Here is a 26,343-nt window from a genome sequence, read left to right as displayed (position 1 = left end):
TAAATGTATTGCCTAAAACCCAAATTTGATCCTTGCCAGACAATTTGGCTGGGAATCTTTCACGTTTCCCAAATTTAAGACCTTTCTGGGCCTATCCCTGCACATGGGCATTACTAAAAAGAGTGAGTTGCGGTCATATTGGTCAGCTGATCCAATTCATCATATGTCCGTGTTCTCTGCAGCCATGGCCAGGGTTACATATGAGCAAATATTGCGGTTCATGCACTTCAACTTCAATGACAATGAACTCTGTCGTCCTCGGGGTGACCTGGATATGACCTGCTCCACAAAATTCAGCCCCTCATAGCTTCAACCAAAAAATTGCAGCCTTTTTTATCCCCCAACAAGATGTCTGCGTTCATGAGTCCCTGATTAAGTTTTCTAACCGCCTTGCTTTCAAACAGCTTCTCCCCAGTAAGCGTGCCAGATATGGGGTCAAGAAGTATAAGCTCTGTGACAGATCAACAGGCTAGACATGAAGTTTTCTGGTTTACGAGGGAAATGCGTGGAGCCCCCCAACTCCCCAGACTACATAGGGAGTAGCGACAAGATTGTTTGGGACTTGTTTGAGACTTTGTAGTGAAAAGAAAATAGGAGGAGAGGTTGTCAACAGTTCTCCAGTCTAGAGTTGGACAGGAGAGTTGGCTCACCTACCGCCTTAGCAAAATGGGATTTTAAAGGATGGGGAGTTGTCATTGATAGACATACAACATACTTTATATAAAAAGAAATAAATTTATGAAATCCATTAAAAATACAGAATAAAGGCACAATGTGCAAATATAAAAAAAGGGTAAATACTACATCCAGGACATATAACATCATGTTCATAAATAGAAACAGTATAACTTGGTAGATCCTACAAGTTTCGCTGAGCGATTAGGTTCTTGTATTAGCTTCTTCAGGGAGCAAGTAGAAAATTCATAATACTGTTTCCAAATGCCGAATAGGGAAATTATCAATAAAAAAGAGGAAAGAAGATCATGCATACAATCATTGACATCAGTCCAACATCAGCCTTCTTTCCTCTTTTTTTGATAAAGGGTGGAGAACTCAAAGCGAGGCTAGAAGCGCAGGTGGCTAGACGGCGTGGGACAATGACGTCACTGGAGTGCGACACGTTTCCGAGCATGCGCGCTGCGAATATTACGGCAGCCTCGCTCCTTTTTCAAGCATCAATACAGGAATATACATAGGGCTTGATTTATACCACCTGGGGGAGGTGCTAATGACTACAATTTATATATTCACGTGGCAAAGCAAGTTTAGATTATATTGACTGTGAAAGGGATTGAATCAATACAAAGATATAGGCAATAATGATAACTAAACACTATACACAGAGTATATATGAAAATGAAAATAAAATAACAATAAGATAACAATAAAAAGAAATGTAAATACTTTTAGAAAATTAATAAATAAGGAGGGAGAGAGAAAGAGAAAAACATATAATAGGAACCTATGTATGTGAATACAAGAAGTAAAAGGAGGAGAGAGAAAAATTCTATATATAAGAATCATCTAAAGAAAAATCCAGGAGGATGTCTAATAAGAAAATAAAATATGAAGGGGATGTATATAGGATGTATATGGCAATTATTCTGTATAAAAGAATTCACTCTAGATAAAAAATGCAGCCTACTATATTTAAGTTAAAAAAAGCGTTAAAATTTAAGGACAGAGCTTAGGAAATACTGAAGCATGAAAGAGATGTAGTATTTACTCAAACAGTGTAGTCTCTTTTTTATTGTTATCTGTTTGTTATTTTATGTTCATTTTCATATATACTCTGTATATAGTGTATAGTTATCATTATTACCTATATCGTTGTATTGATTCAATCCTTTTCACAGTTGATATAATCTAAACTTGCTTTGCCACATGAATATTCAAATTGTAGTCATTAGCACCTCCCCCAGGTGGTGTCCCTTGCAACATGAGTTTTCCTGACACCAGGAGAAAAACATTGACAGAAGAGGGACCTCCAGCACACAGCTTGTGATTGACAGCCTCAGCTCTGTAGCTGTTCTGTGCGAAGTGGGTTGTGTCCCTTCCCTTCAATCGGCTCTCAGAGCTCTCCTCACTGAGCCCCGCGGTGTGTAATTTCAGCTTTGCCCCCCGGTTTTCTGAAAGCTCAGACAAGCTTTAAAAATGCTGAACTTTGAACGGTTCAAGAGAAGATGGCAGATTTGTTTTATAGCAGTGTATCGCCGCCCGTTGGCTCACTCTGTGATTGCTTATTTCTCAGGCTCAGCTGATAACAGATTGGGGTAAAGGGCCAGCCACAGCGGCCCTTTACCACGTTATCAGCTGTGTCCAATGACAGCTGATCACAAATGTAAACACAAGCCAGTTATGAGCTTTTCTTTCCTCGCACTGACAGTATGAGAGGAGAGGAGAGACAATAACTGCCTTGTGTTACATGGACATCTACACTGATAATCAGGGCACTACACTAATTATCAGAGTCCTGATTATCAGTGCTGTTCCATCAGTGCTGCCTATCAGTGCCCCCTACCAGTGCCACCAATCATTGCTGCCTATCAGTGCCCTTCAGTGGAGCCTCTCATGCCCATCAGTGGAGCCTAATCAGCGCACATCAGTGAAGTCGAAAAATTACCTGTTTGCAAAATATTATAACAAACTATGAAAAAGGTTACATAGTTAGTGAGGTTGAAAATAAAAGTCCATCATAGGTTGAACTGGATGGACTGATGTTTTTTTTTTTTTTTTCAACCTTTTTGTTTGTTCTGTGTTTTTTTTTTTACATTTTCGGTCACCCAGTGGTGACTAAATACCACCAAAAAAAGCTCTATTTGTGTGAAAAAAATGATAAAAATTGAATATGGGTACAGTGTTACACGACAGCGCAATTGTCATTCAAAGCGTGACAGTGTTGAAAGCTGGAAATTTGCCTGGGCAGGAAGGAAGTAAAAGTGCCCAGTAGGCAACTGATTAGGTAAATTAATATATTCGGGAATCCTATAAAAATGTGAACACATTATCACACTTTGAATATGTAGAGCTTCTTCCCATCAATACACATTTCCATTTGCAGAAAACTATAAATGCAACATTATGAATGCAATGGAAAAATTTGTGCTTATGCATATGTACTGTGGTACGCAGGGCTTTTTTTCAGCGGGAACGCGGGTCCACAGCTTCCCTATGGGAGGCGACCTGCGGCGACCTGTGAGGCGACCAGGTCGCCTCACAGGTCGCCCTAGTGTGAACCGGCAATAAAGGTCATCTTCTTCTTTGTATAAAAACACTGTACCTTAGGCCTTGTGATTTTTTTTAGGCCCAGTTCACACTCACACGTAAAACGCTAATCTCTGAAGTCTCAAAATGCCAAACAAGCAAAATCCCATTAATTTCAATGGCCCTTCTTCACATTTCAGCTTTTTGTCGCTTGAAGCAAAACGCTTGAAGCTCAAAAAAGTATCTGAGCTTCTTTTTTGGCAGATTATAGGCATTTTTGTTAGTTGTCAATACCTGCAAAAACGCCTGAAAAAATGCCCAAAAAAACGCCTGAAAAGATATTCTCAGGTGTGAATGGAGCTATAATGTTAATAGATTCCTTTGTGGTTTCTAACAGTAATCTGGTTTACAGAAAGAAATATGATACACACTTTCTAATTAAGAAAACTTGTGGGCCTTCGGAGCTCCTGGGCATTTTTTTTTTGAATGCCACAATAGTTACCCAATTCAAACAATAACAAATAAATAGTCTAAGCAGACGTATACAAACATGTCTACTTGGAAGTATTAGACCCCATTCACACTAGCGCGACTTGTCAGGCGACTTGGTCGCCTGACAAGTCGCGGTCAGTCGCCTGCCATTAATTAGCTCATGACTCGTTCTAATAGGAGCGACACAAGTCGCTCCGACTTAGAAAAAGGGTCCTGTACTACTTTGGGGCGACCTGGAGGCAACTTGCATTGACTTCAATGATATGAAGTCCGTGCAAGTGACGCTGTGCACCGCGACTTCGTGTCGCGCCAGTGTGAATGGGCGCTTAATCTTTTCTCAAACCAAATGAAAAAGGAGCTACGTGCTAAGTGTAATTCATTGCAGAAAGTTTCACATATGGACTAGATATACAACATACTGTATATTTTAATTAAACACAGATATTTTGAGTTGACTTACTAACCATAGCAAGCACATAAACAATAAAACATCTTGTGTATAACACTTTCAGTGGAATTTGTGGTCTCAGGTCACAGCAGCCAATTACATTCATTCTTTGAATTCTCCAACTGGTATTCTGCAGTGCAGGTTTAAATTCTATTGGTTGCTATGATTTGCCTCAAGCCATCTTTGCTACTAACAGTTTTATAGATGAGGCCTAAAATTTCAGGGCCCTCAAAAAGCTGTGCTGGACAATGCTTACTAGAATACTTAAAACATTTATACCAGTTAATAAGCTATAGTGTGTAATGACATAGGCTGTAAGTATACAATTATATAAACCATTAAAACAAACCCTTAACAAGACAAACAAAGCACATTTCCATAATGGATACCATAAGATTTCTTCAGTATCAAAAAAATGATGCCTTACAAAAAAAAACAATGTTAAGCTTGCTCCCAACCTCTTGGCAAAATTAATAATTGTCTCTTTTGATATGGCTACCTAAAACACTGATAAATGAGTATAAAGTGGTATGTAGTGGATTCAGATATTGCAACTCTGTTCACAAATGTGTAAGATGGATACCTATGCATTTTAAATCATCTACTGAGAAACAGATTGTTATCTTGGTCATAATCTGGTTACTGGACAGAAGCATTGGGGCAGTTACACTTGAGAGTTTTTCTGTTCCCTCATCATGCCAACCAATATCATTCCTCTCTCAAATCAGTAGGGCAAAATGGATTCAGCCTAAAACTAGCTTACTGAGAAACAATCATCTTGTACCTTTACCAATAAACACAGCTACTGCAGTTGCCTTCAATTCTGGGATCCACACTAACTGCAGACATTTTATTAAACACCCAGTGATACATATCCATTTTACAACTGACACCAAGAAGCAGATACCATTTTACATAGCATATACATGGTTGTACCAAAGCATTCCCAATTAATTTATAAAACTTCTTTCTTGCTACATGTGTAATATTTTAATATTGTTTACAAAAGCAAAGATAACAAATTAAATATATTAATTTGACACTGCAAACTATTTTATAAATATCAAATCCAGTCAAAAGTAATAATCTATGCATTTTAATCCTAATTTGTTTATCCTAAAATCAGCCATTTTAAATTACCCAATTAACCCAATACGGCTCACATCTTTGTCTCCTTGCTCCATTTTCCTATTTATGTTCTCAATGAATTATAAGAGAAAACATACATGTCATAAGTTTTGCTTTCATTTTAAATTCAACCTATTGCATTGCCATAATATACTCACCATGTCCTCCTCTTGTTAAGAATGGGGTCCTATTAATGGCGATGGGGACTGTTCCATGCTTGTTATGGAAATGGTGCACATGGTGAGTGGTACTGAGGCTGGATGATACCCGTGCTGTGTCTGAGACCCTGGCCAGCGTCAGAAGGCCAAGGGACAAAAGGGTCCAAACCCAATGGCCAAAACTGGCCATGACCCCCAGGGGGCTGCCAGATGCACCACTGGGGGCCAGCCAAAAGGGCAAACACAAGCCTCTGGTTTCCAATATCAGCATGTCATGCTGACCCCATTGCCTGTCTCATATTCCCCCTCTGATTCCTTAGTGAGGAAGAACTCTTCCTTCTAAAAAGATGAAGGGTATTACATTTGTGGGCTTCAACCTCCTCCAGCATCCATCGATCCCCGACAACATCCAGACTAAGAAAACAATAGCCAAGGTGAAAAAAAAAAAAAAAAATATATATATATATATATATATATATATATATATATATATATATATATATATGAAGATATATATGAAGAGCCTTTCTAACAGGGGGAATAACCCCCTCCTAAAGGCTCTTCCAAAAAATAACCAGTCTTTCTCTGTTAATCCGTATGGAGAAGAAAAATAAAAATAAACAACAAAGCAAAGGATTAAATAAATGGCTTGCTTAATTTCATGAAGCCTTCATTGTAGATAAATTGCACCCGTTGAAGCTTTAGAGAAATCACCATCATGGACAGCGAAAGAGAGAAATGGAGGAGGAAAGGAGGATTGTGGCATAGAGGAAAAAAACAGATTCACCACACAAATATTCCTTTTCAGATGATGCTGTCTTCAGAGATGATCTGTTAGCTTTCCTCACCTTTAGCCCAAAATCCATACTATCCAAGCATTATATGTATTTCCCCCCCAAAAAAATAGAAAAGAAAAGCAAATATAAAAACAAAATAAGAATAATCAACAGCAGTGGAAAGAGAGAGACGAAGAGAGAGATCTGCCTGTGTGTGCTGCAGCGAGAAAGAGGAAGGAGGGAGGGAGGAAAGAAGGGGGAGGGGGAGAGATGAGAAGAGAGAAAGGTGGGGGGAGAGAGAGAGAGAGAAATACAGGGAAAGAGAGAAGCACAGATAGTAAGGACTGAGAGGATGTGCTTTAAAGGTGAACATAGGCATGTGACAGTAAAAAATTGAACGGTTGGTGCTTCAAAAAGTGACAAAGACAAAAGTCACAGGACGGACAAGAGATGGCACTAACCCAAACAGAGTGGGAGATCTACAAGAGAAGGCACAGAGGTAAAGTAAATAGAAGCACGCTGATAGGCAGGTATTCACAGAGAATATAGGAACAGGAGATGATGTAGGAACGGAGGAGGGAGAACAGGTTGAGGATGCAGCTTGCAACATGAGGAAGATGATAAGAAGGTACACAGCAAAAAAAGGTATGGAGGAAGTAAAACAAGTAATCTATAAGAAGCTAGGCATATACAACCATGATGGAAGATACTGAGAGATTACAGGAGAATAGCTGAGGCTAAAAAAGGTGAGCTGGGGCATAGGGGTTCATTCTAATATTCCAGTATGGAAAGAACGAAAATCCTACAATAACAGAAAAACATGTGGGATCAGATGGAATACTGTATAATTATAAAGGGGGGGGGGGGCAACCCTGATACCAAGCAAATTAGAATGCAAATGAAGATTTTTTTTAAATACATTTCAAATCGTGTGGCAGAATGTGGTAATGTAACACAGATTTTTTTTTTTTTTTTTTAATTATGTGTAATTAGCTGGGGGAATGCTGAGAAAAATACAAGGCCCAATAATAGATCAACAGTCAGAAGCTCCAAGAAGAAGGTGACAGGAGATAAGATATGAATAAGATACATCTATAGACTGATAACAGAGAGTGATAAATTTATTATCAGATTCCAGCACTGCACATTTTCACTTGGGAGACACTAAATAATGCAGTGAGATTTTTTTTTAAGGACAGAGAGGAGGTTAACACCTATGATCCTTCACACCAATACCCTCCTCCAACAAGCAAAAGAAATAGCTTCCTCCCACGCACCCATCCTACTGATCCACCCTTTCACAAATATAGAAATAAGGTTGAAGATGGAGAGGTGGATGCTAGGAAAAAAACAATGCTGGACAAAGCTAGAAAGCAAACTGCAACATAACCTTTTTAGCCTTATTTCACAGAGATGAAAAAAAGACTGAAAAAAAGGTATAATGAAAGGGGAGTGGAAGAGATGGAGCAGAATAAGATCAAATCAAATGATCTTACCTTCAGTAAATAGAGGTCTAAAAAAATACACATGCTGACATAAAGATAACGTGTCAGAATGCAAGAGTTAAAAAAGGACATTTCTGTTGTATATTGGCAAAAACAACATAAGGGTAGTTAAACCTGAAAAGGTTTAGGATCAATAAAGTTTAGAAATAGGTAACCTACCACCTTGGTAGGTGTTACAGTGGGAAGGCATTAGGGAACTAACAGACATAAACCTAGTACAAATGGCCTGAAAGTCAGACGGCTTCGGTCGGTTCAATAGAAATTGTTGACATTCGGCCCCTGTGTACAGCAGCCAGGCCGGCTTCTGTCGAAGGGTCATGACCAAAGAAGGTCTGCCGACCAACGATCTCAGCCGATGACTGAGAGCTCTGACTGGAGTGTTCTAGCCAGGGATAGGGGGGCTTTGGGAACCCCCCTGACAGAACACAATAGCACAGCAGGGTAGATCATTGTACAAATATTTGATTGTTAGTATGAGCTGTCAGGTTTTTTTTTTTTCTTTTTTTCGTTCAACTAGTAGTGTGTACGAGGCTTAAGTGAAATTATGTTAAATGTATTTGATCATTTGTTTAGTTTTTTCAAGTAAATAATACACACATGTAATTTATCTGTGATTGGTGGCACATCCAATAATTTTTTTTAAATTAATCAAGCCATACATTTTACAATTTATTTCCTTCAACTAAAAGAAATATTTTGATTCCCCTATCAGCTTAGTCAGTTTTAATGGGGGAATTGCTTCTGCTGTGCTATTGTATTCTGTAGGGGGAGGTTTTCCAGCTATTCAAATACAATTATCACTACCTGCAGCTATAGCAGCCAGCAGCGATCACATGTAAAGAAAACCCAACAGGCTGGTTTTACTGAAGTCGATTGACGGATCAACTTTAGTACAACCAACCAGCCTTTAGACAGATTGTAAATTTGATCCATCCATGGCCAGCCTAGACCTTTTTATTGATGAGGTAACAAAGTTGTTTGGCTTTTAAAAATAACGAATTAATAATAATAATTGAAGGTAAGAAATAATAATAATGAAAAAAAAAAATTAAAACAGAAATTTTACTTGTAAAGGATTTGACACATGGTATTACATATTTACATAATGAAGTGTGTTAAAGCCTCCTCACCCCTACAAAAAAAAAGGGGGTTATTCAGATAGAGGGCAAAACACCATGAATTCTGGTACAATGTTATGCAGCTCTAGGTGCTTACACTTTAAACCTGCAGAAAGGTTTATGGTCTCTTCAAGGTGAGCAATTGTCGGCTGAGACTATTTATGTAAGTATGTATAGTATACAAGGTGATCATACCCACCCATAATCACCTCTTCTCAGTAATAAAAACATTCTGATCAGCTAACCTTTAGGGCCTATTCACACTATTATAGTTAACTAGGAAGTGTGTACCTATATGCATTGCATTAAGGCATGCAATTAATTGAAATAGGCTGCTTAGCACATCAAAAAAGGTGCATGTAACATGTCTTTCAGTGCACTGCACCACAACACACATTAGTGCATTTGGTTGAAAATGAATGATAAATGAGGGACCTACAATTACTTCTCTTACTCTGGTATGCATGGCAATACCCAAATATGTGTTGCACAATCATTTAGATACATGAGTGCACCCTATGCATGAGTCCGGTCTATGCATGAGTTTTTGTTCCTATTTGTGTTTGTGGGTGGGGCTTTCATTTTTTTTTTTTTAAATATTAATAATATTTAATTTATTTTATTAAATTTTACATTTTTAAGACTTTTTTTCTTTTACCTAAAGTGTAACTCCACTATCGTGGGGGGAAAAAATAGCAAGAAAAAACAATATAGCGTATACAATTGTGACACAAATCATATTGTAATTGGATGTTATTAAAAATTATCTTTCCTTTTCAATCTGTAGTTTTCTGAAAATGCAATGCAAAATAGCAACCTGGAATTGTTCTGTACACAGAATGTTTACTGAACACACCCCAGAAAAATGGATTTTTGTAAAATCTTACCGTAAAATCCTTTTCTCTTAAGCTCATTGACAGACGTAGTCCTCCTTGATTAATATCAACTCGGGTTATACTGCCCTCTACAGGAGTAGGACTAGACAGGAAAGAAAACGTTCTGGCCACACCCTAGGGGCAGTCCCAGAGGGTATATCCTCTCACTTCCTGCTACAGCAAATCAGTTATGTCACAAAGCAGTGTTTAGAGAATTTAACCCAACCCAACTCAAAAACAGAGGGGCGGGTACTACGTCTGTCAATGAGCTTAAGAGAAAAGGATTTTACGGTAAGATTTTACAAAAATCCATTTTTCTCTGTCGCTCATTGACAGACGTAGTCCTCCTTGATTAATATCAACTCGGGACGTCCCAAAGCAGTGCCACAAATGAGGGGTGGGAAAATGGAAATCAAAATCCAATCTAGAAGGCCCAACCGGTGCCAACTGGAAGTTTTAAAGACTCATCAATCACACGATGAGACTCACCTGAAATTCCAACGGAAAAAAACCCTCGAGGTAGACCACCGGTCTCCTCAAATTGCGGCCTGCAAAACCTTGCGGCCAAATGAGGCATCCATCCATGCCATCACATCAACTTTATAAAATTTTGTAAAGGTATGAACCGACGACCAGGTAGTCGCCTTGCACACCTGGACCACTGACGCCTGATGGCGGTAGGCCCAGGAAGTACTGAGCGCTCGAGTGGAGTGCGCCTTAACAGGGAACGGAGGATTCCGACCCTTAATAGAATAAGCCTGTACCACCGTCTGTCTAATCCATTTGGAGATAGTCGCGGCAGATGCAGGCAACCCCTTTCTGGGGCCATCCGTGATCACAAAAAGTGAATCCGTCATACGGAACGATTCCGTAGTCTTCAGGTATACCCTGATTGCCCGAACCACATCCAAGGAATGCAACGCATATTCCTGAGGATGATTGGGCTTAGGACACAAGGAAGGTAGCACAATATCTTCATTCAAAAGAAAATCTGATACCACCTTAGGAAGAAAGGATGGCTTCGGATGAAGAACTACCTTATCCCTATGAGCCACTAGATATGGGGAATGGCATGATAATGCAGCCAGTTCTGACACCCTGCGTGCAGAAGTGATAGCCACCAAGAAGGCCACCTTCTGGGATAATGTAAGCAAGGGAATCTCCCTGATATTTTCAAAGGGAGGTTTCTGAAGAACCGACAAACACCAAATTAAGATCCCAGGGCGGTAAGGGCGCACGCACTGGCGGAGCCAAGTGCCGCACCCCCTGGACACCAAGGAATGAGTAGCCCAAGGCTTCTGAAAGAAGATTGCTAATGCTGAAACCTGACCCTTGATAGTGCTCAAGGATAGTTTCTGCTCAACCCCCTTTTGCAGAAAAGCCAAGATTCGGGTCACCGAATAGGTACGTGGGGGAAATTCCAAAGATTCACACCACGCGATATAAGTCTTCCATGTGCGATAATAGACTTTGCTGGAAGTCGCTTTCCTTGCTTTAATTAGAGTAGGAATAAATGAAGCTGACGACCCTCTGTCCTTCAGTACCTGGGTCTCAATAGCCAGGCCATTAAAACCAGTGACTGTAAAGCACGATGGAAGATCGGGGCTTGAGACCGCAGATCCTCCCTGAGAGGAAGTCTCCAAGGAGCGTCCGCGACTAGCCTGTCCAAGTCGGCATACCCGGCTTGACTAGGCCAGCTCGGAATTTCCAGGATAACTGGAGTTCCCTCCACCTCTATCCTGCGGAGAAATCTCAGCAGCAATTTGAGAGGCTGCGTCCGCTAGAGGATCGCGGGTGCAAGCCCTGTTGAGCCAACCTACCAACAGATCCATATCCGGGGTGCCCCAATGAAGGGACAGCTGGTGAAATACCTTTGGATGAAGAGACTATTCCTCTTGATCCAGAATCTGACGGCTGAAATAATCTGCCTGTCCAACCCCGTGATAAATATAGCAGCGAGAACTGGAACAACTGTTCCCCCAATAAGAATGTTGGCCACTTCTATGGCCGCCAGGGCACTCTTGGTGCCCCTTGGTGATCGACATAAGTCATGACCGTGGCATAGTCCGATTGGATCCGAACCGGGCTGCCCTGGAGCTGCTCGGTCCAGTAAATCAGACAAAGTCTGATCGCTCTCAGTTCCAACACATTTATCGGTAACCTGGAATTTATCAGAAGAAATGACTTCCCCTGGCTGAGCATCGGAGACCGAAGCCACCAGACCAGAGCCTCCCTGGTCCGCTCACTCAATCGGATCTGATTGTCCAGGGAATCGGGATTCCGATTCCATATGAGAAGAATCTCCTCTTTGGAGAATTCGGGTATGAGACTGGGCAAACAGTACTGCCTCTAAGGAGGCGACCATCAATCCCAGCCAGCTGACGGACAGCAACATCCGAATCATTGACTGAATCTTCTGGAGTTTCTCCGCATGGAGAAACACTCTTGCCAAGGATGTATCCAAAATTAGGCCCAGATAGTTCAGTCTCCTGGTGGGAACCAGGGATGATCTTTGGGAAAAGCAACGAAAACGCTGATGTCCTGCGAAGATGGGGATATGAGGATAGGCATCCTAAATGTCTATGGACGCCAGGAAATCCCCCTGATGCAGGGAGGCCACCACTGTATGGATGGACTCCATCTCTTCCAAGACCAGAATTGGACGCACCTAGCCCTTTTTCCTGGGCATTGTGAACAAGTTCGACTAGAACTCCTCCAAGGAATGGGAACTACCACTGCTTGTTGTATCAAGCTGTCCCCCGCAAAGCTTTTTAAGCGACCCGGGGATGTCGAATATTGGAAGGGAAGAATCGCACCGTTGGAAGTGATCGAAACTCGATCTTGTATCCCGACCATATGACCTTGCGAACCCCTTTATCCGGGATTCTGGAAAGCCCTGGATCCGGAAACCGGTGAAGACGTCCCCCCACCCTAGAGATGGGTGGGGCCCATTCTGTCAATCCAACGGGATAACAGTGGCTTTATTTAGTCTGGAAATCGGTGAGTCCACTATTGGTGGTACCGTCCATCTTTGAAATGAGGGATTCCTCAAAATGATAGCGCCTAGCAATGCGTTTGGAAATAGCAGGGCTCATTTACGGACGACCCTATTTGGGCAAGGGAAACCCTTCACCATTTTGGTAGGCTTGCCCAAAAAAGGAATATGAGTCTCAGCTACCTCTGCCGGTGTAACCTCAAGATTTAAGGTTTCCTGGACAGACACAACTAGTGCTTCCACCAACGCTTCTTGTGCTATGGCGGAGGCCGAAGCGTCCTCCTTACTGTCTGAGGAGACCGTACCTGAGACAACAACCCCAGAAAAGGGACTGCAATGACCAGCTCAGAATCCGTATCTGAGATATCAGATGACATAGGGGTAGGCGGGGGTCGCTCTTCTTGAACCCCCGTCCCTGACAGGCTACCTCCACCCGGGATACCAAAGACTCCAAAACTGCTGATAATGCATCATCACAAGTGGGGTACTGGAGGGTCCTGCGGCCACCCTGAGGGGATCAGGTGGGGATACATGTGTGGCAGGGTTCATGTAACAAGACACTTGCCAGCAAGTCCCCCAGCGCAGTAGCGCCCCTCAGTCTACCTGCTTGGACCCCTCAGAAAGAGAGAGAGAGAGCGAGAGACCCCAAGGCTCACCTGATGCACAGAAGTTTCTTATCAACCTGCTTCCAGCACTGTCTGTTACAGACAGGAAGTCTTTGGCTTGCTTTCCCTGGGCCAAGGAGGCGGCTCCGCCCCTTTACATGCCTTCCGGCGCCTCCCAATTACTCCACGAGGTGTTTGGTCACCTCAAACATGGCCGCCCCCATGCTGGAGACACGAGGCTACGCCAATATGGCGGCCTCGTGCGATCTGCAGGAAAATGGCGGCGGTCTGTGTAGGATAGCGGCGGCTTGCCAGCTAGCAGCGGCCTGCGGGATGTGTGCATTCGGCCTGTGCGGCCTGCGGAAGTGCCTCGGCCTGCGGGAGGTGTCCTCGGTCTGCAGGAGGCTGTGTGGCCTGTGGAAGTGACCGGCTTTCTGGAGGGATGGCGATCTGTGGCTGCAGTAACTCAGGCATAGGCATCGGCCTGTGTACACAATAGACAGGTAGAATACCTCTATACCTCAATAGTAATGCCTTTTAGTAGTCTGCCACTGACTTCAGTCACCCTTACAGTCATATAGTGACTTTAGATAGTCAGCTCCCAAACCAAGCCTCCTGGTTTCTATTCACAAAAATCACACTCAAATTGGGGGATCTGTGACCTGTTATAGGATAGAGGGGAGACCCAGAAACTGAGTGTCCGACCGTCCCAGAGAGGGGCCCGCGTCCACCAACAAACCCGACAGGGGGAGAGGGGGAACATTCTACTCACCATACCGGAACCAGGCAGGCGCCAACTCTTGACAGAACCCCTCTCCACCGGGGTGGGGGGGGGCTGTCGACCAATACGGATGCCGTGACTCTGTTGGTCATTGGCGTCCAGGCGAGACGTTTAACTTGCAGGGTCAGTCCCCGTCCAGTGGGACTATGTCGCGGGCCGACCCAGCGCGGAGCTATGGCCTGCACGCGCTCGTAGGCTGGACTGGGGTGACCACTGGATCTCAACATCCAGCCCGTCGCCCAGTTTCAGCGTACTTGCTTGAAGATCTCACAGGAACACTGGAGAAAAAAAGCTGTCTAAAAAGTATTTCTAAAAAAAAATCCTGCCAGGACCGAAGATCCTAGCAAGGAATCTAGGTCCTTACTCCTAACTAGACAGAAAAAAACTGATTTGCTGTAGCAGGAAGTGAGTGGATATACCCTCTGGGACTGCCCCTAGGGTGTGGCCAGAACGTTTTCTTTCCTATCTAGTCCTACTCCTGTAGAGGGCAGTATAACCCGAGTTGATATTAATCAAGGAGGACTACGTCTGTCAATGAGCGACAGAGAAACATCATTTTCTGCTTTTGTGATTGGCTCACTCATTTTCTGAAGTCTGCCTAAGATACAAGTCAGATTTCCGGCATCCCCGGGAACTAAAATGTAATTTTTGGTGAGATAATCCCAATAGAAATACGTCTAAAGGGGTGCAGATGCAGAAGCTTTTCTCATTATTGCCCTGCAGCTGCCACAGTTGAATAATAATTATGAAACCACTCCCATTAGACCCACTGAGCACAGGAGCACAGAGGAACAAACAGTGATTTCTTCAGAATAACAAAAGGTAGGAATCTGCAACAAAGATTGGTAAAATCCTTGTAATGTACATATATCACCCAGAGGGGAATGTTTTTTTCTCAACAAAAGTGGGGTTACACTTTAACTTAATTGCTAATAGGGGGTTAACAAACCCCCTATGTGATAGGAATTGGACAAGTGACAGGTAGCTTTTATGAAGACATCAGGGGTCCATGGGGTTTATGCAGACATCAGAGGGGCCACCCGCAAGTACTGTAAAGGTTATTGGGCAACTTTCCTGTGCATCTCAGCAGGACTTAACCCAGTCCCAGGGCCAGGGCTTTACTGTAAGCCATAAACACAATGGGGTCTGGGTTACCGTTTCCTTGCAGCAATGGGACTCCATTAATATTGCTTCCTTTGAGACTGTAAGGTTAGAAATGGCCACATGGCCCAAAACAGAAGCAACCTAACAGTTCATGGGTGGTTTACCTGTATCTGTATGGGGGAAATACAAAAAAATTTAACTAGAGCACACAGAATCTGGTGCAGCTGTGTATGGTAACCAATCAGCTTCAAGTTTTAGAGTGACATTAAAGGTTCATTTAAAATAAACAACAAACAGCAAATAGATTATACTTATACCTGCTCTGTACAGTGGTTTTGCACTGGGCAACCCCGATCCTCCTCTTCAGCCAGTGCCCACAATAGCAAGACACTTACTCTGGGGGCATGCTCACTCCCGCGCCCTGCTCTATGCGCCCATAAGCCACAGCGAGCCGCGGCTTGACCCAGCCCCCTCTCTCTTCTCATTGGTTCACTTGCTGTGATTTACAGTAGCAGGAGCCAATGGCTCCACATAAATATGATGTAATTGTCCTCGGTTGAGTGGAACTGCAACAATTGGATTTTCCCTACATCTTACGTGTAAAATCCATTTATTTGAGTACATTACAGGATACAGAGCCTGTTATTATAATAACTATTTGGGTTATACGCCACCTATAGGTGAATGGGCACTGGTAGATCAATTCAATCAAACACGAAGTCCCCCTTATAAAACCCTTCCAGCACAGGAAGTGCCTCAGTTTTGTAGCAAGCAATACATTCCCTAAAGAGGGGAGGGACCTCTGTGTCCTGTGATGTACTCAAAGAAATGGATCTTACAGGTAAGATGTAGCAAAAATCCAATTTTCTTTTCATACATCACAGGACATAGAGCCGGTTATTAGAATAATAACTCTTTGGGACATCTCAAAGCAATACCCTTGAGGGGAGAGAAACACCATCATAGAAACTGCTACGTGTGAGAGTCAGTATGTGACCAAAAATAAATAAACAAATAAATATGAACAATCCTCTAAATATATATTCATATTACAGGAAACTTTAATGTCAAAGACAGAAAAGAAATATACAAAATAACAGACATACAATTTACATACAATAAAATCAGGCGGCAAAACCTCAAAACGGTGTGCAATGAAATTGCACAGCCTATTAGATAATTTATAATTGTAACAACAATCACATATATTACAAAGTAACCTGTATTCATAAGGCGGCCATAGAGAGGGATGGTGACCTTCTCTGGAGGTCGTCTGTACAATATACATAGACAGATGTTGAGTTAAATCCCAGTTGCCCTACATGTTTCGCTTAACATAGTCAGCTTCCTCTGGAGCACGTGGCGTAAGCAAACATCTGTATGATGACAAAACAATAGTAATAAATATCCTAATATATGAACATACAAATGGGCCTAAACATTTACATGAAAGTTGTTATACAACCATACATATGGGTGAAAATAGCAACCAGCCAGTAAACAATTTGAGGCTAAGTTAGATGCCCTTGTCACATCCAGTGTTAATTTTGGCAGCAAATTTCAATTTAGTTTTAGTCTTAGTCTTAGGACTAAAATGGCCTTTTCGTTTTAGTCCCATTTTAGTCTTCTGCAAGTGTTTTAGTTTTAGTCGTATTTAGTCGGCTAAAACTCCAGTACATTTTAGTCGACTAAAACGTCCTACATTTTAGTCGACTAAAACGTCCTACATTTTAGTCGACTATAACTAATTTTAGTCATCTATAATCAAATGGGTGTATTTCAATTGTAATTTGTAATGCATTATTTAAACATTTCTCTACAATTTCCAAACTCATTATATACTACTGCTGGTCCTGGAGTGAAAAATCTAATATGTTATTATTTATGGTATTAAGCTTTGAGCATGCACCAGTGTTAATTTTGGCAGCAAATTTCGATTTAGTTTTAGTTATAGCCTTTTGAATAAAATGCCATTTTAGCTTTATTTGTATTTTAGTCATCTGAATTGTTTTAGTTTTAGTTGTATTTTAGTCGACTAAAATTGTGTTAATTTAGTCGACGAAAAAGTTTTAGTCGGTTTTAGTCGACGAAATTAACACTGGTCACATCACGGGGGGGAGGGGGAAAGAGGGGAGGAAAAGGGGGGAGGAAGAGCCAAGGTAAGAGGGGGAGGGGAATGGGGAAGGGAGGGGAGGGAAAGAACAGGGAAAAAGGGAGATGGAAAAAGGGAAAAGGAAATGAGGGAGGAGGGGTGAACATCCCTGAATAGTGAGTGTGTAAACCGGGCCTATGGACCTATATGGAGGCAAACGTAGGGACCAGGGCTGCATAGTATAGTATGATGGGTTATTCTAGTGAGAGACACAACAAGTATAGCCGTGTGTTGACAAATATACATACCTGAAAGGAGATTCAGGTGATAAAACTTTATAATGGACTGAGCCTGGTAGGTTACAAAGAATACCGAGGGGGTAGGTACGTTGTAGTTGGAGCAGACTGCCTAATACATATGCCAAGAATAACATGGAATTTAGTTCATCATATGACCTGGAATAAATGGTATAGTGAGTCAGGTAATAAAAACCAGCTGAATATAGATGGAATTGGAGGAAAAGCCAGAGTTAAGACTCATCACCCAGGACATCACCTAGAGTGAAACTTGAAAAACAGGTGTAAGAGAAAAAAAAAATGTACATGCAGGAGCTGATGGAACAAGCCTCAGCTGTTGGGAATATTTATTTATGCCAAGAATAACATGGAATTTAGTTCATCATATGACCTGGAATAAATGGTATAGTGAGTCAGGTAATAAAAAACAGCTGAATATAGATGGAATTGGAGGAAAAGCCAGAGTTAAGACTCATCACCCAGGACATCACCTAGAGTGAAACTTGAAAAACAGGTGTAAGAGAAAAAAAAAATGTACATGCAGGAGCTGATGGAACAAGCATTAGCTGTTGGGAATATTTATCTGTGTCTAGGGATAGACCGGGATAATAGAGCAGCATGCAGTAACATAAAAGTAAAAATATAAAAAGGTGTGGAGGTCAGAGACATAATAGGATTGTAAGAGTACCAAGTGTTTAACACCCCATTCCACACCAGAGTATAGCAAGGCAACAGATTGCACCTTGAAAGCTAAAAGGGCTTGTTCAAAGGTCACTCACATAGGTCCTGGTAGAATCACGGACACCCAATAACAAAATAATAGAAGGGCCAGATGGGAGAAGACCCAGAGGCCTTCAAGTCCAAACAGAGGAAGGTGAGGTGGGTACACCTCAGATGCCTATAGACCTATAAATCAATAGGGTAGGTGAGTCCACAGGAGAGAGTGCGTGGTAACATGTAATGATAGCCTAATAGAGGTAGTGAACTTACCCTGGTATGTCCAGGCAGACAATGCTCCAAGCCCAACGACCACAAATACCCCCCCGGATGGGAATACCGCCATACTAAGAGCGTGTAACACGCTCTATTTAAGCGCCGTGGTCCCGGGTGATGAGTCATCCGAATGACGTCATCAACCCCGGCCGGTACTCCCCGCACATGCGCGGGCAGCACCATGGTGACCCGGCAAGAGGCCGGCAACGTCATGGCGGGGGTGAGGGAGCCCTTGTGAGTCTATAAGACTCACATCGCTTCCTGCTAACCACGCAACAAGTGCGCCGATTGGCAGCCCGACAAGTAGGCGTGGCTACCCGGCCGTACGTCAGCTCCAAGACAGTCCACAGGAACGGAATGGACACCCACACACAGTGCCACCCTGTGGGCAAGGGGAAAAACAGAAATGACAAAGATGGGTTTAACAAAACAAGGGGGAAAAAAGAAAACCCGACAAACAACAAAAACAAATATCAAGTGAACCGTTAATTCTGCATTCTTGAACGGAACACTAATAGCATTAATAAAATATAGGCATATTATCACATACAACCATGTTTACAAGGTACACAAAGTAGATCGAGTGCCACCCTGACCAAACGTTGGACCGAAGGTGTCAAAAAATAGGATAGCTAAGGTCACAAACGTGTGGACAGGCGGTGCAGTCGATCAATGCACAGTATCAAGACAAATAAAATACACATATGACCTATTTATTACAATGTATGTATCATACAATGATTATGGGACTCGGAAAGCTTGAACCAACATGAACTAGGAGAGAAGGGACCTGGGGAATGGAAGAAAGGGGGGGAGGGGGAGAAAAAGGGGGGGGGAAGGAGGGGGACAAAAAAGGGAGGGGGGGAGGAGGGGGCCGAAAAGGGAAAGAAAAAGAAATTGGAGGGAAGAGAAAAAGAGTCCAGGGAGGAATTGAAGAAAGGGGAAAAGGAGAAGGGAACAAAAGGACGAAAGGGCGATTGAACCTAGAGGTCTGCAGATACAAGTCAAGGGGGAAAACTACGCTAATATGCCTTCACAGGAAGCATTTGTAGGAGTGCGCCTCGTTAAGCCCTGGGCGAGTGTTGGCATTCAGACGCTCGATCCAGAGGGATTCCCTCTGGAGGATGCCTACGCCAACCTGTACCTGGGGGGGTGGGAACGTCATATCTTTTCTGACGAGACATTGTCTCAATACATTGGTTATGTTGAGATTTGGTTAAGATATATTGACGATGTATTCATGGTGTGGACGGGTCCTTGTCAGCTTCTGACAGACTTTGTCCAACGCCTGAATGTCAACCATTTCAACTTACAATTCACGTTCTCTGTGGATGAACATGAGGTAAATTTTTTGGATTTGACGGTTAGGAAGGACTTAAACGGCCAGGTCACCACGGACCTTTTCCGCAAAACCTCAGCAGGAAATACAATTCTGCATGCCACCAGTGCACATCCACCAGCACTGGTTCGCAGCATTCCGTACGCACAGCAGTGAGATGGAGGCTTGGACAGCAGGGTGAAACCGCAGTGAGATGGAGGCTTGGGCCGCACGTTGGCCGTGATGCTTGTCCACAGGATCTTCCGGCGTAATGACTGACGCGTTTCCGAGCATGCGCACTGTGGGGGGAAGACAGCGCGCGCTCCTTTTTCAAGTGCGGCCCAAGCCTCCATCTCACTGCGGTTTCACCCTGCTGTCCAAGCCTCCATCTCACTGCTGTGACACCCTCCACTTCCTGCTGGACAGGAAGAGGAAGAGAGGAGAGGATTACAGACCCACAGTGATGACTCCAAGCCCCAGCCTCCACATGGACACCGGAAGGACCCATCTTGTCTGCTTATACTTACCTTGATGTAAGTTTTTATTACTTGTTTGCCATATTAAATCGCAGTCTTAACTCAGAGGCGCCTGTTTTCTCTTTTGTTTGTAACAAATTTACCTTACCTAACGGGGAGACATTCATTCCTACCTTCAGAGCAGATTGCAGCAGCTGAGGGGGTGGTCTACCTCATGTTTTGCAAGTGTAACATGTTCTACGTAGGAAAGACGTTTCGTCAATTTCGACGACGAATAAATGATCATATTTACTACTCATCAGGAGGTAAAATGATCACCCCAGTGAGCAGGCATTTAGACCTCTACCATCGGTTTAACACCACGAATGTCAACTTTATCGTTTTGGAGGTAATACCCCGTGTCCCGCGGGGCGGTGATTGGAATCAGCGCATCCTCCAGAGGGAATCCCTCTGGATCGAGCGTCTGAATGCCAACACTCGCCCAGGGCTTAACGAGGCGCACTCCTACAAATGCTTCCTGTGAAGGAATATTAGCGTAGTTTTCCCCCTTGACTTGTATCTGCAGACCTCTAGGTTCAATCGCCCCTTCGTCTTTTGTTCCCTTCTCCTTTTCCCCTTTCTTCAATTCCTCCCTGGACTCTTTTTCTCTTCCCTCCAATTTCTTTTTCTTTCCCTTTTCAGCCCCCTCCTCCCTTTTTCGTCCCCTTCCTTCCCCCCCTCCCCCCCTTTCTTCCATTCCCCAGGTCCCTTCTCTCCTAGTTCATGTTGGTTCAAGCTTTCCGAGTCCCATAATCATTGTATGATACATACATTGTAATAAATAGGTCATATGTGTATTTTATTTGTCTTGATACTGTACATTGATCGACTGCACCGCCTGTCCACACGTTTGCGACCTTAGCTGTCCTATTTTTTGACACCTTCGGTCCAACGTTTGGTCAGGGTGGCACTCGATCTACTTTGTGTATCTTGTAAAAATGGTTGTATGTGATAATATGCCTATATTTTATTAATGCTATTAGTGTTCCGTTCAAGAATGCAGAATTAACGGTTCACTTGATATTTGTTTTTGTTGTTTGTCGGGTGTTCTTTTTTCCCCCTTGTTTTGTTATACCCATCTTTGTCATTTCTGTTTTTCCCCTTGCCCACAGGGTGGCGCTGTGTGTGGGTGTCCATTCCGTTCCTGTGGACTGTCTTGGAGCTGACATACGGCTGGGTAGCCACGCCTACTTGTCGGGCTGCCAATCGGCGCCCTTGTTGGCGTGGTTAGCAGGAAGCGCTGTGAGTCTTATAGACTCACAAGGGCTCCTTCACCCCCGCCATGACGTTGCCGGCCTCTTGCCGGGTCACCATGGTGACGCCCGCTGCCTGCGCATGCGCGGGGAGTACCGGCCGGGGTTGATGACGTCATTCGGATGACTCATCACCCGGGACCACGGCACTTAAATTGAGCGTGTTACACGCTCTTAGTATGGCGGTATTCCCATCCGGGGGGGTATTTGTGGTCGTTGGGCTTGGAGCAATGTCTGCCTGGACATACCAGGGTAAGTTCACTACCTCTATTAGGCTATCATTACATGTTACCACGCACTCTCTCCTGTGGACTCACCTACCCTATTGATTTATAGGTCTATAGGCATCTGAGGTGTACCCACCTCACCTTCCTCTGTTTGGACTTGAAGGCCTCTGGGTCTTCTCCCATCTGGCCCTTCTATTATTTTGTTATTGGGTGTCTGTGATTCTACCAGGACCTATGTGAGTGACCTTTGAACAAGCCCTTTTAGCTTTCAAGGTGCAATCTGTTGCCTTGCTATACTCTGGTGTGGAATGGGGTGTTAAACACTTGGTACTCTTACAATCCTATTATGTCTCTGACCTCCACACCTTTTTATATTTTTACTTTTATGTTACTGCATGCTGCTCTATTATTCCGGTCTATCCCTAGACACAGATAAATATTCCCAACAGCTGATGCTTGTTCCATCAGCTCCTGCATGTACATTTTTTTTTTCTCTTACACCTGTTTTTCAAGTTTCACTCTAGGTGATGTCCTGGGTGATGAGTCTTAACTCTGGCTTTTCCTCCAATTCCATCTATATTCAGCTGTTTTTTATTACCTGACTCACTATACCATTTATTCCAGGTCATATGATGAACTAAATTCCATGTTATTCTCGGCATATGTATTAGGCAGTCTGCTCCAACTACAACGTACCTACCCCCTCGGTATTCTTTGTAGCCTACCAGGCTCAGTCCATTATAAAGTTTTATCACCTGAATCTCCTTTCAGGTATGTATATTTGTCAACACACGGCTATACTTGTTGTGTCTCTCACTAGAATAACCCATCATACTATACTATGCAGCCCTGGTCCCTACGTTTGCCTCCATATAGGTCCATAGGCCCGGTTGACACACTCACTATTCAGGGCCGTTCACCCCTCCTCCCTCCCTTAATTTTCCCTTTTTCCATCTCCTTTTTCCCTGTTCTTTCCCTCCCCTCCCTTCCCCATTCCCCTCCCCCTCTTACCTTGGCTCTCTCTCCCCCCTTTTCCTCCCCTCTTTCCCCCTCCCCCCCTGTGATGTGACAGGGGCATCTAACTTAGCCTCAAATTGTTTACTGGCTGGTTGCTATTTTCACCCATATGTATGGTTGTATAACAACTTTCATGTAAATGTTTAGGCCCATTTGTATGTTCATATATTAGGATATTTATTACTATTGTTTTGTCATCATACAGATGTTTGCTTACACCACGTGCTCCAGAGGAAAGAGGAAGCTTACTATGTTAAGCGAAACATGTAGGGCAACTGGGATTTAACTCAACATCTGTCTATGTATATTGTACAGACGACCTCCAGAGACGGTCACCATCCCTCTCTATGGCCGCCTTATGAATACAGGTTACTTTGTAATATATGTGATTGTTGTTACAATTATAAATTATCTAGTAAGCTGTGCGATTTCATTGCTCACCGTTTTGAGGTTTTGCCACCTGATTTTATTGTATGTAAATTGTATGTCTGTTATTTTGTATATTTATTTTCTGTCTTTGACATTAAAGTTTCCTGTGATTTCCCAATAAAAATATACATTTTTAATACTGGTGCCAATAAAGTCCAAATTTCTTTCTTTCCAATCTTCCAATCCCATTATCAAGGATGTGGCACCCGTAATTATCCCTTTTGCGCCTAGGTACCCTGCGACCTAGGAGCGCATATATAAACTATTTGATATATTCATATTACAAATTATTATCAATGTCCTTATACACTAATAAATGTCCTTCAGAAATAACTCCAATATAATAAATCCAATATATGTGCAATGGTGCTGTTAAAGTGCTTCAGTGCTTCACTCCAAATCAAAAAGTGCTCATGCTCCCCTTTGGGGTTTCCACTCACCAGAGCATAGAATCAAGATAGCCTGTATGTCTGTGTGGGTTAGCCGTGAATCGGTCTCCTGTCCCATGCAGGATGCAATCCAGATGCTGTGTCCCCAATATCCTAATTAAGGTAGGTGTACCCTATTGTGGATCGTAATGCTGGCCGGAATCCTCCTCAATAGTATACGAAAATTATATCCGCCATGGTGAAGTATGTAAAACTACTTTTATTCAAACAAAAATATCCACTTACATTAAAATAAACTGTGAACAGCAAGCCGCAGCGCGGTGGTTCCTACTTCCTGTAGTGTGCGCTCCACCGGCCGGATATGACGTCAGACGCTCTGTATGTGCTAGACGTGTTTCGTCCTCCCCTTGGGCGTCATCTGCCCAAATGCCACCAGAGAAGGACCTACTATGCTGTTCGCAACCATTAAACTGTTGGCCATATCAATAATGAAAAGGAGGCATCCGTCCCTGATAGACAAAAATTGACAAATAGGCCAGAAAGGGAAGAGGTGGGACTTTGAGTGATGCCAAAAATCATGTAATCAATAGGAACAGTGTTTAATAAAAGGTTATAAATGTATTAACATGAGTTAAAACATCCCCACAAAGTGGGACTTAAATGACAAAACGGTTAAAACAACCACATAAGCATTCAAACCCATGTAGCACATCACAGCATTGGGCTGACAGTGTTAGCGCACAGCAGAGTACAGTCCCATTGTTTTTTGTCCTCTCCCTTCTGGAGCTATTTAGCTGGTATAACTGGTAATTAATGTAGCAACTATATTAGCCAAAACCTAATACCCAGTCCACCAGGGATGTAGGCCTAAAATAATGTTGGTCTACCGCTATGCAACCCCTCACATTTTTGTAAATATTTTATTATATCTTTTCATGTGACAACACTGAAGTATTGACACTTGACAATGTAAAGTAGTGAGTGTACAGCTTGTATAACCGTGTAAATTTGCTGTCCCCTCAAAATAACTCAACACACAGCCATTAATGTCTAAACCGCTGGCGACAAATATGAGTACACCATTAGTGAAAATGTGCAAATTGGGCCACATTAGCCATTTTTCCTCCCTGATGTAATGTTACTCATTAGTATTACAAGGTCCCAGGTGTGAATGGGGAGCAGGTGTGTTAAATTTGGTGTTATCGCTCCCACTCTCATACTGGTCACTGGAAGTTCAACATGACACCTCATGGCAGATAACTCTCTGAGGGTCTGAAAAAAGAATTGTTGCTCTACATAAAGATGGCCTAGGCTATAAGAAGACCCTGAAACTGAGCTGCAGCACGGTGGTCAAGACCATACAGTGGTTTAACAGGACAGGTTCCACTCAGAACAGGCCTCACCATGGTCGACCAAAGAAGTTGAGTGCAAGTGCTCAGCGTCATATCCAGAGGTTGTCTTTAGAAAATAGATAAATGAGTGCAGCCAGCATTGCTGCAGAGGTTTAAGGGGTGGGGGGTCAGCCTTTCAGTGCTCAGACCATACGCCGCACACTGCATCAAATTGGTCTGCATGGCTGTCGTCCCAGAAGGAAGCCTCTTCTAAAGATGATGCACAAGAAAGCCACAAACAGTTTGCTGAAGATGATCAGACTAAGGACATGGATTATTGGAACCATGTCATGTGATCTGATGAGACCAAGATAAACTTATTTCGTTCAGATGGTGTCAAGTGTGTGTGGCGGCAACCAGTTGAGGAGTACAAAGTCAAGTGTGTCCTGCCTACAGTCAAGCATGGTGGTGGGATTGTTATGGTCTGGGGCTGCCTGAGTGCTGCCGGCACTGGGGAGCTACAGTTCATTGAGGGAACCATGAATGCCAACATATACTGTGACATACTGAAGCAGAGCATGATCCCCTCCCTTCAGATACTGGGCCGCAGGGCAGTATTCCAACATGATAACGACCCCAAACACACCTCCAAGATGGCAAAAGCCTTGCTAAAGAATCTGAGGGTAAAGGTGATGGACTGGCCAAGTATGTCTCCAGACCTAAACCATATTGAGCATCTGTGGAGCATACTGAAAAAGGTGGAGGAGCGCAGGGTTTCTAACATCCACTAGCTCTGTGATGTCGTCATGGAGGAGTGGAAGAGGACTCCAGTGGCAACCTGTGAAGCTCTAGTAAACTCCATGCCCAAGAGGGTTAAGGCAGTGTTGGGAAATAATGGTGGCCACACAAAATATTGACACTTTGGGCCCAATTTGGACATGTTCACTTAGGGGTGTACTCAGTTTTGTTGTCAGCAGTTTAAACATTAATGGCTGTGTGTTGAGTTATTTTGAGGGGACAGCCAATTTACGCTGTTATACAAGATGTGCACTCACGACTTTACATAGTAGCAAAGTGTAATTTCTTCAGTATTTTCACATGAAAAGGTATATTGGTATAATAAAATATTTACAAAAATGCTAGGGGAGTACTCACTATTGTGAGATACTGTATATAAGAATTCTTGCTGTTGATGCCTACCAGTGTTGCCAACCGCCCGTAGATTTACGGACAGCCCGTGAATTTTAGCCCATTTTCGGGCTGCCCGTAAATGCCCGTTACGGGCAGCGGCGCC

At 43.1% G+C, this 26,343-nt stretch overlaps 1 protein-coding gene across 10 annotated transcripts in view; it reads right to left on the bottom strand.

Moving 5' to 3' along the window:
• NRXN2 (neurexin 2) overlaps positions 1-26,343 on the bottom strand; it is a 2,537,771-nt gene that overhangs the window by 719,426 nt on the left and 1,792,002 nt on the right. For 3 of the 10 annotated variants that reach the window (XM_082270635.1, XM_082270636.1, XM_082270628.1), the window contains exon 1: positions 5,431-5,929. The exons of the other annotated variants lie outside the window; for them this stretch is intronic. In XM_082270635.1, the coding sequence (XP_082126761.1) occupies positions 5,431-5,701 (271 nt within the window). In that variant the 5' untranslated portion in view covers positions 5,702-5,929. Of the gene's footprint in view, positions 1-5,430; positions 5,930-26,343 lie in introns of those variants that run through there. 10 annotated transcript variants of the gene reach the window in all.

Source organism: Pelophylax lessonae (genome assembly GCF_965119305.1).
Source record: "Pelophylax lessonae genome assembly, chromosome: 10".
In the NCBI taxonomy this organism is placed as follows: domain Eukaryota; kingdom Metazoa; phylum Chordata; class Amphibia; order Anura; family Ranidae; genus Pelophylax; species Pelophylax lessonae.
The sequence above is the reverse complement of the archived record's forward strand: the minus strand, read 5'-3'. Positions and strand labels throughout refer to the sequence as shown.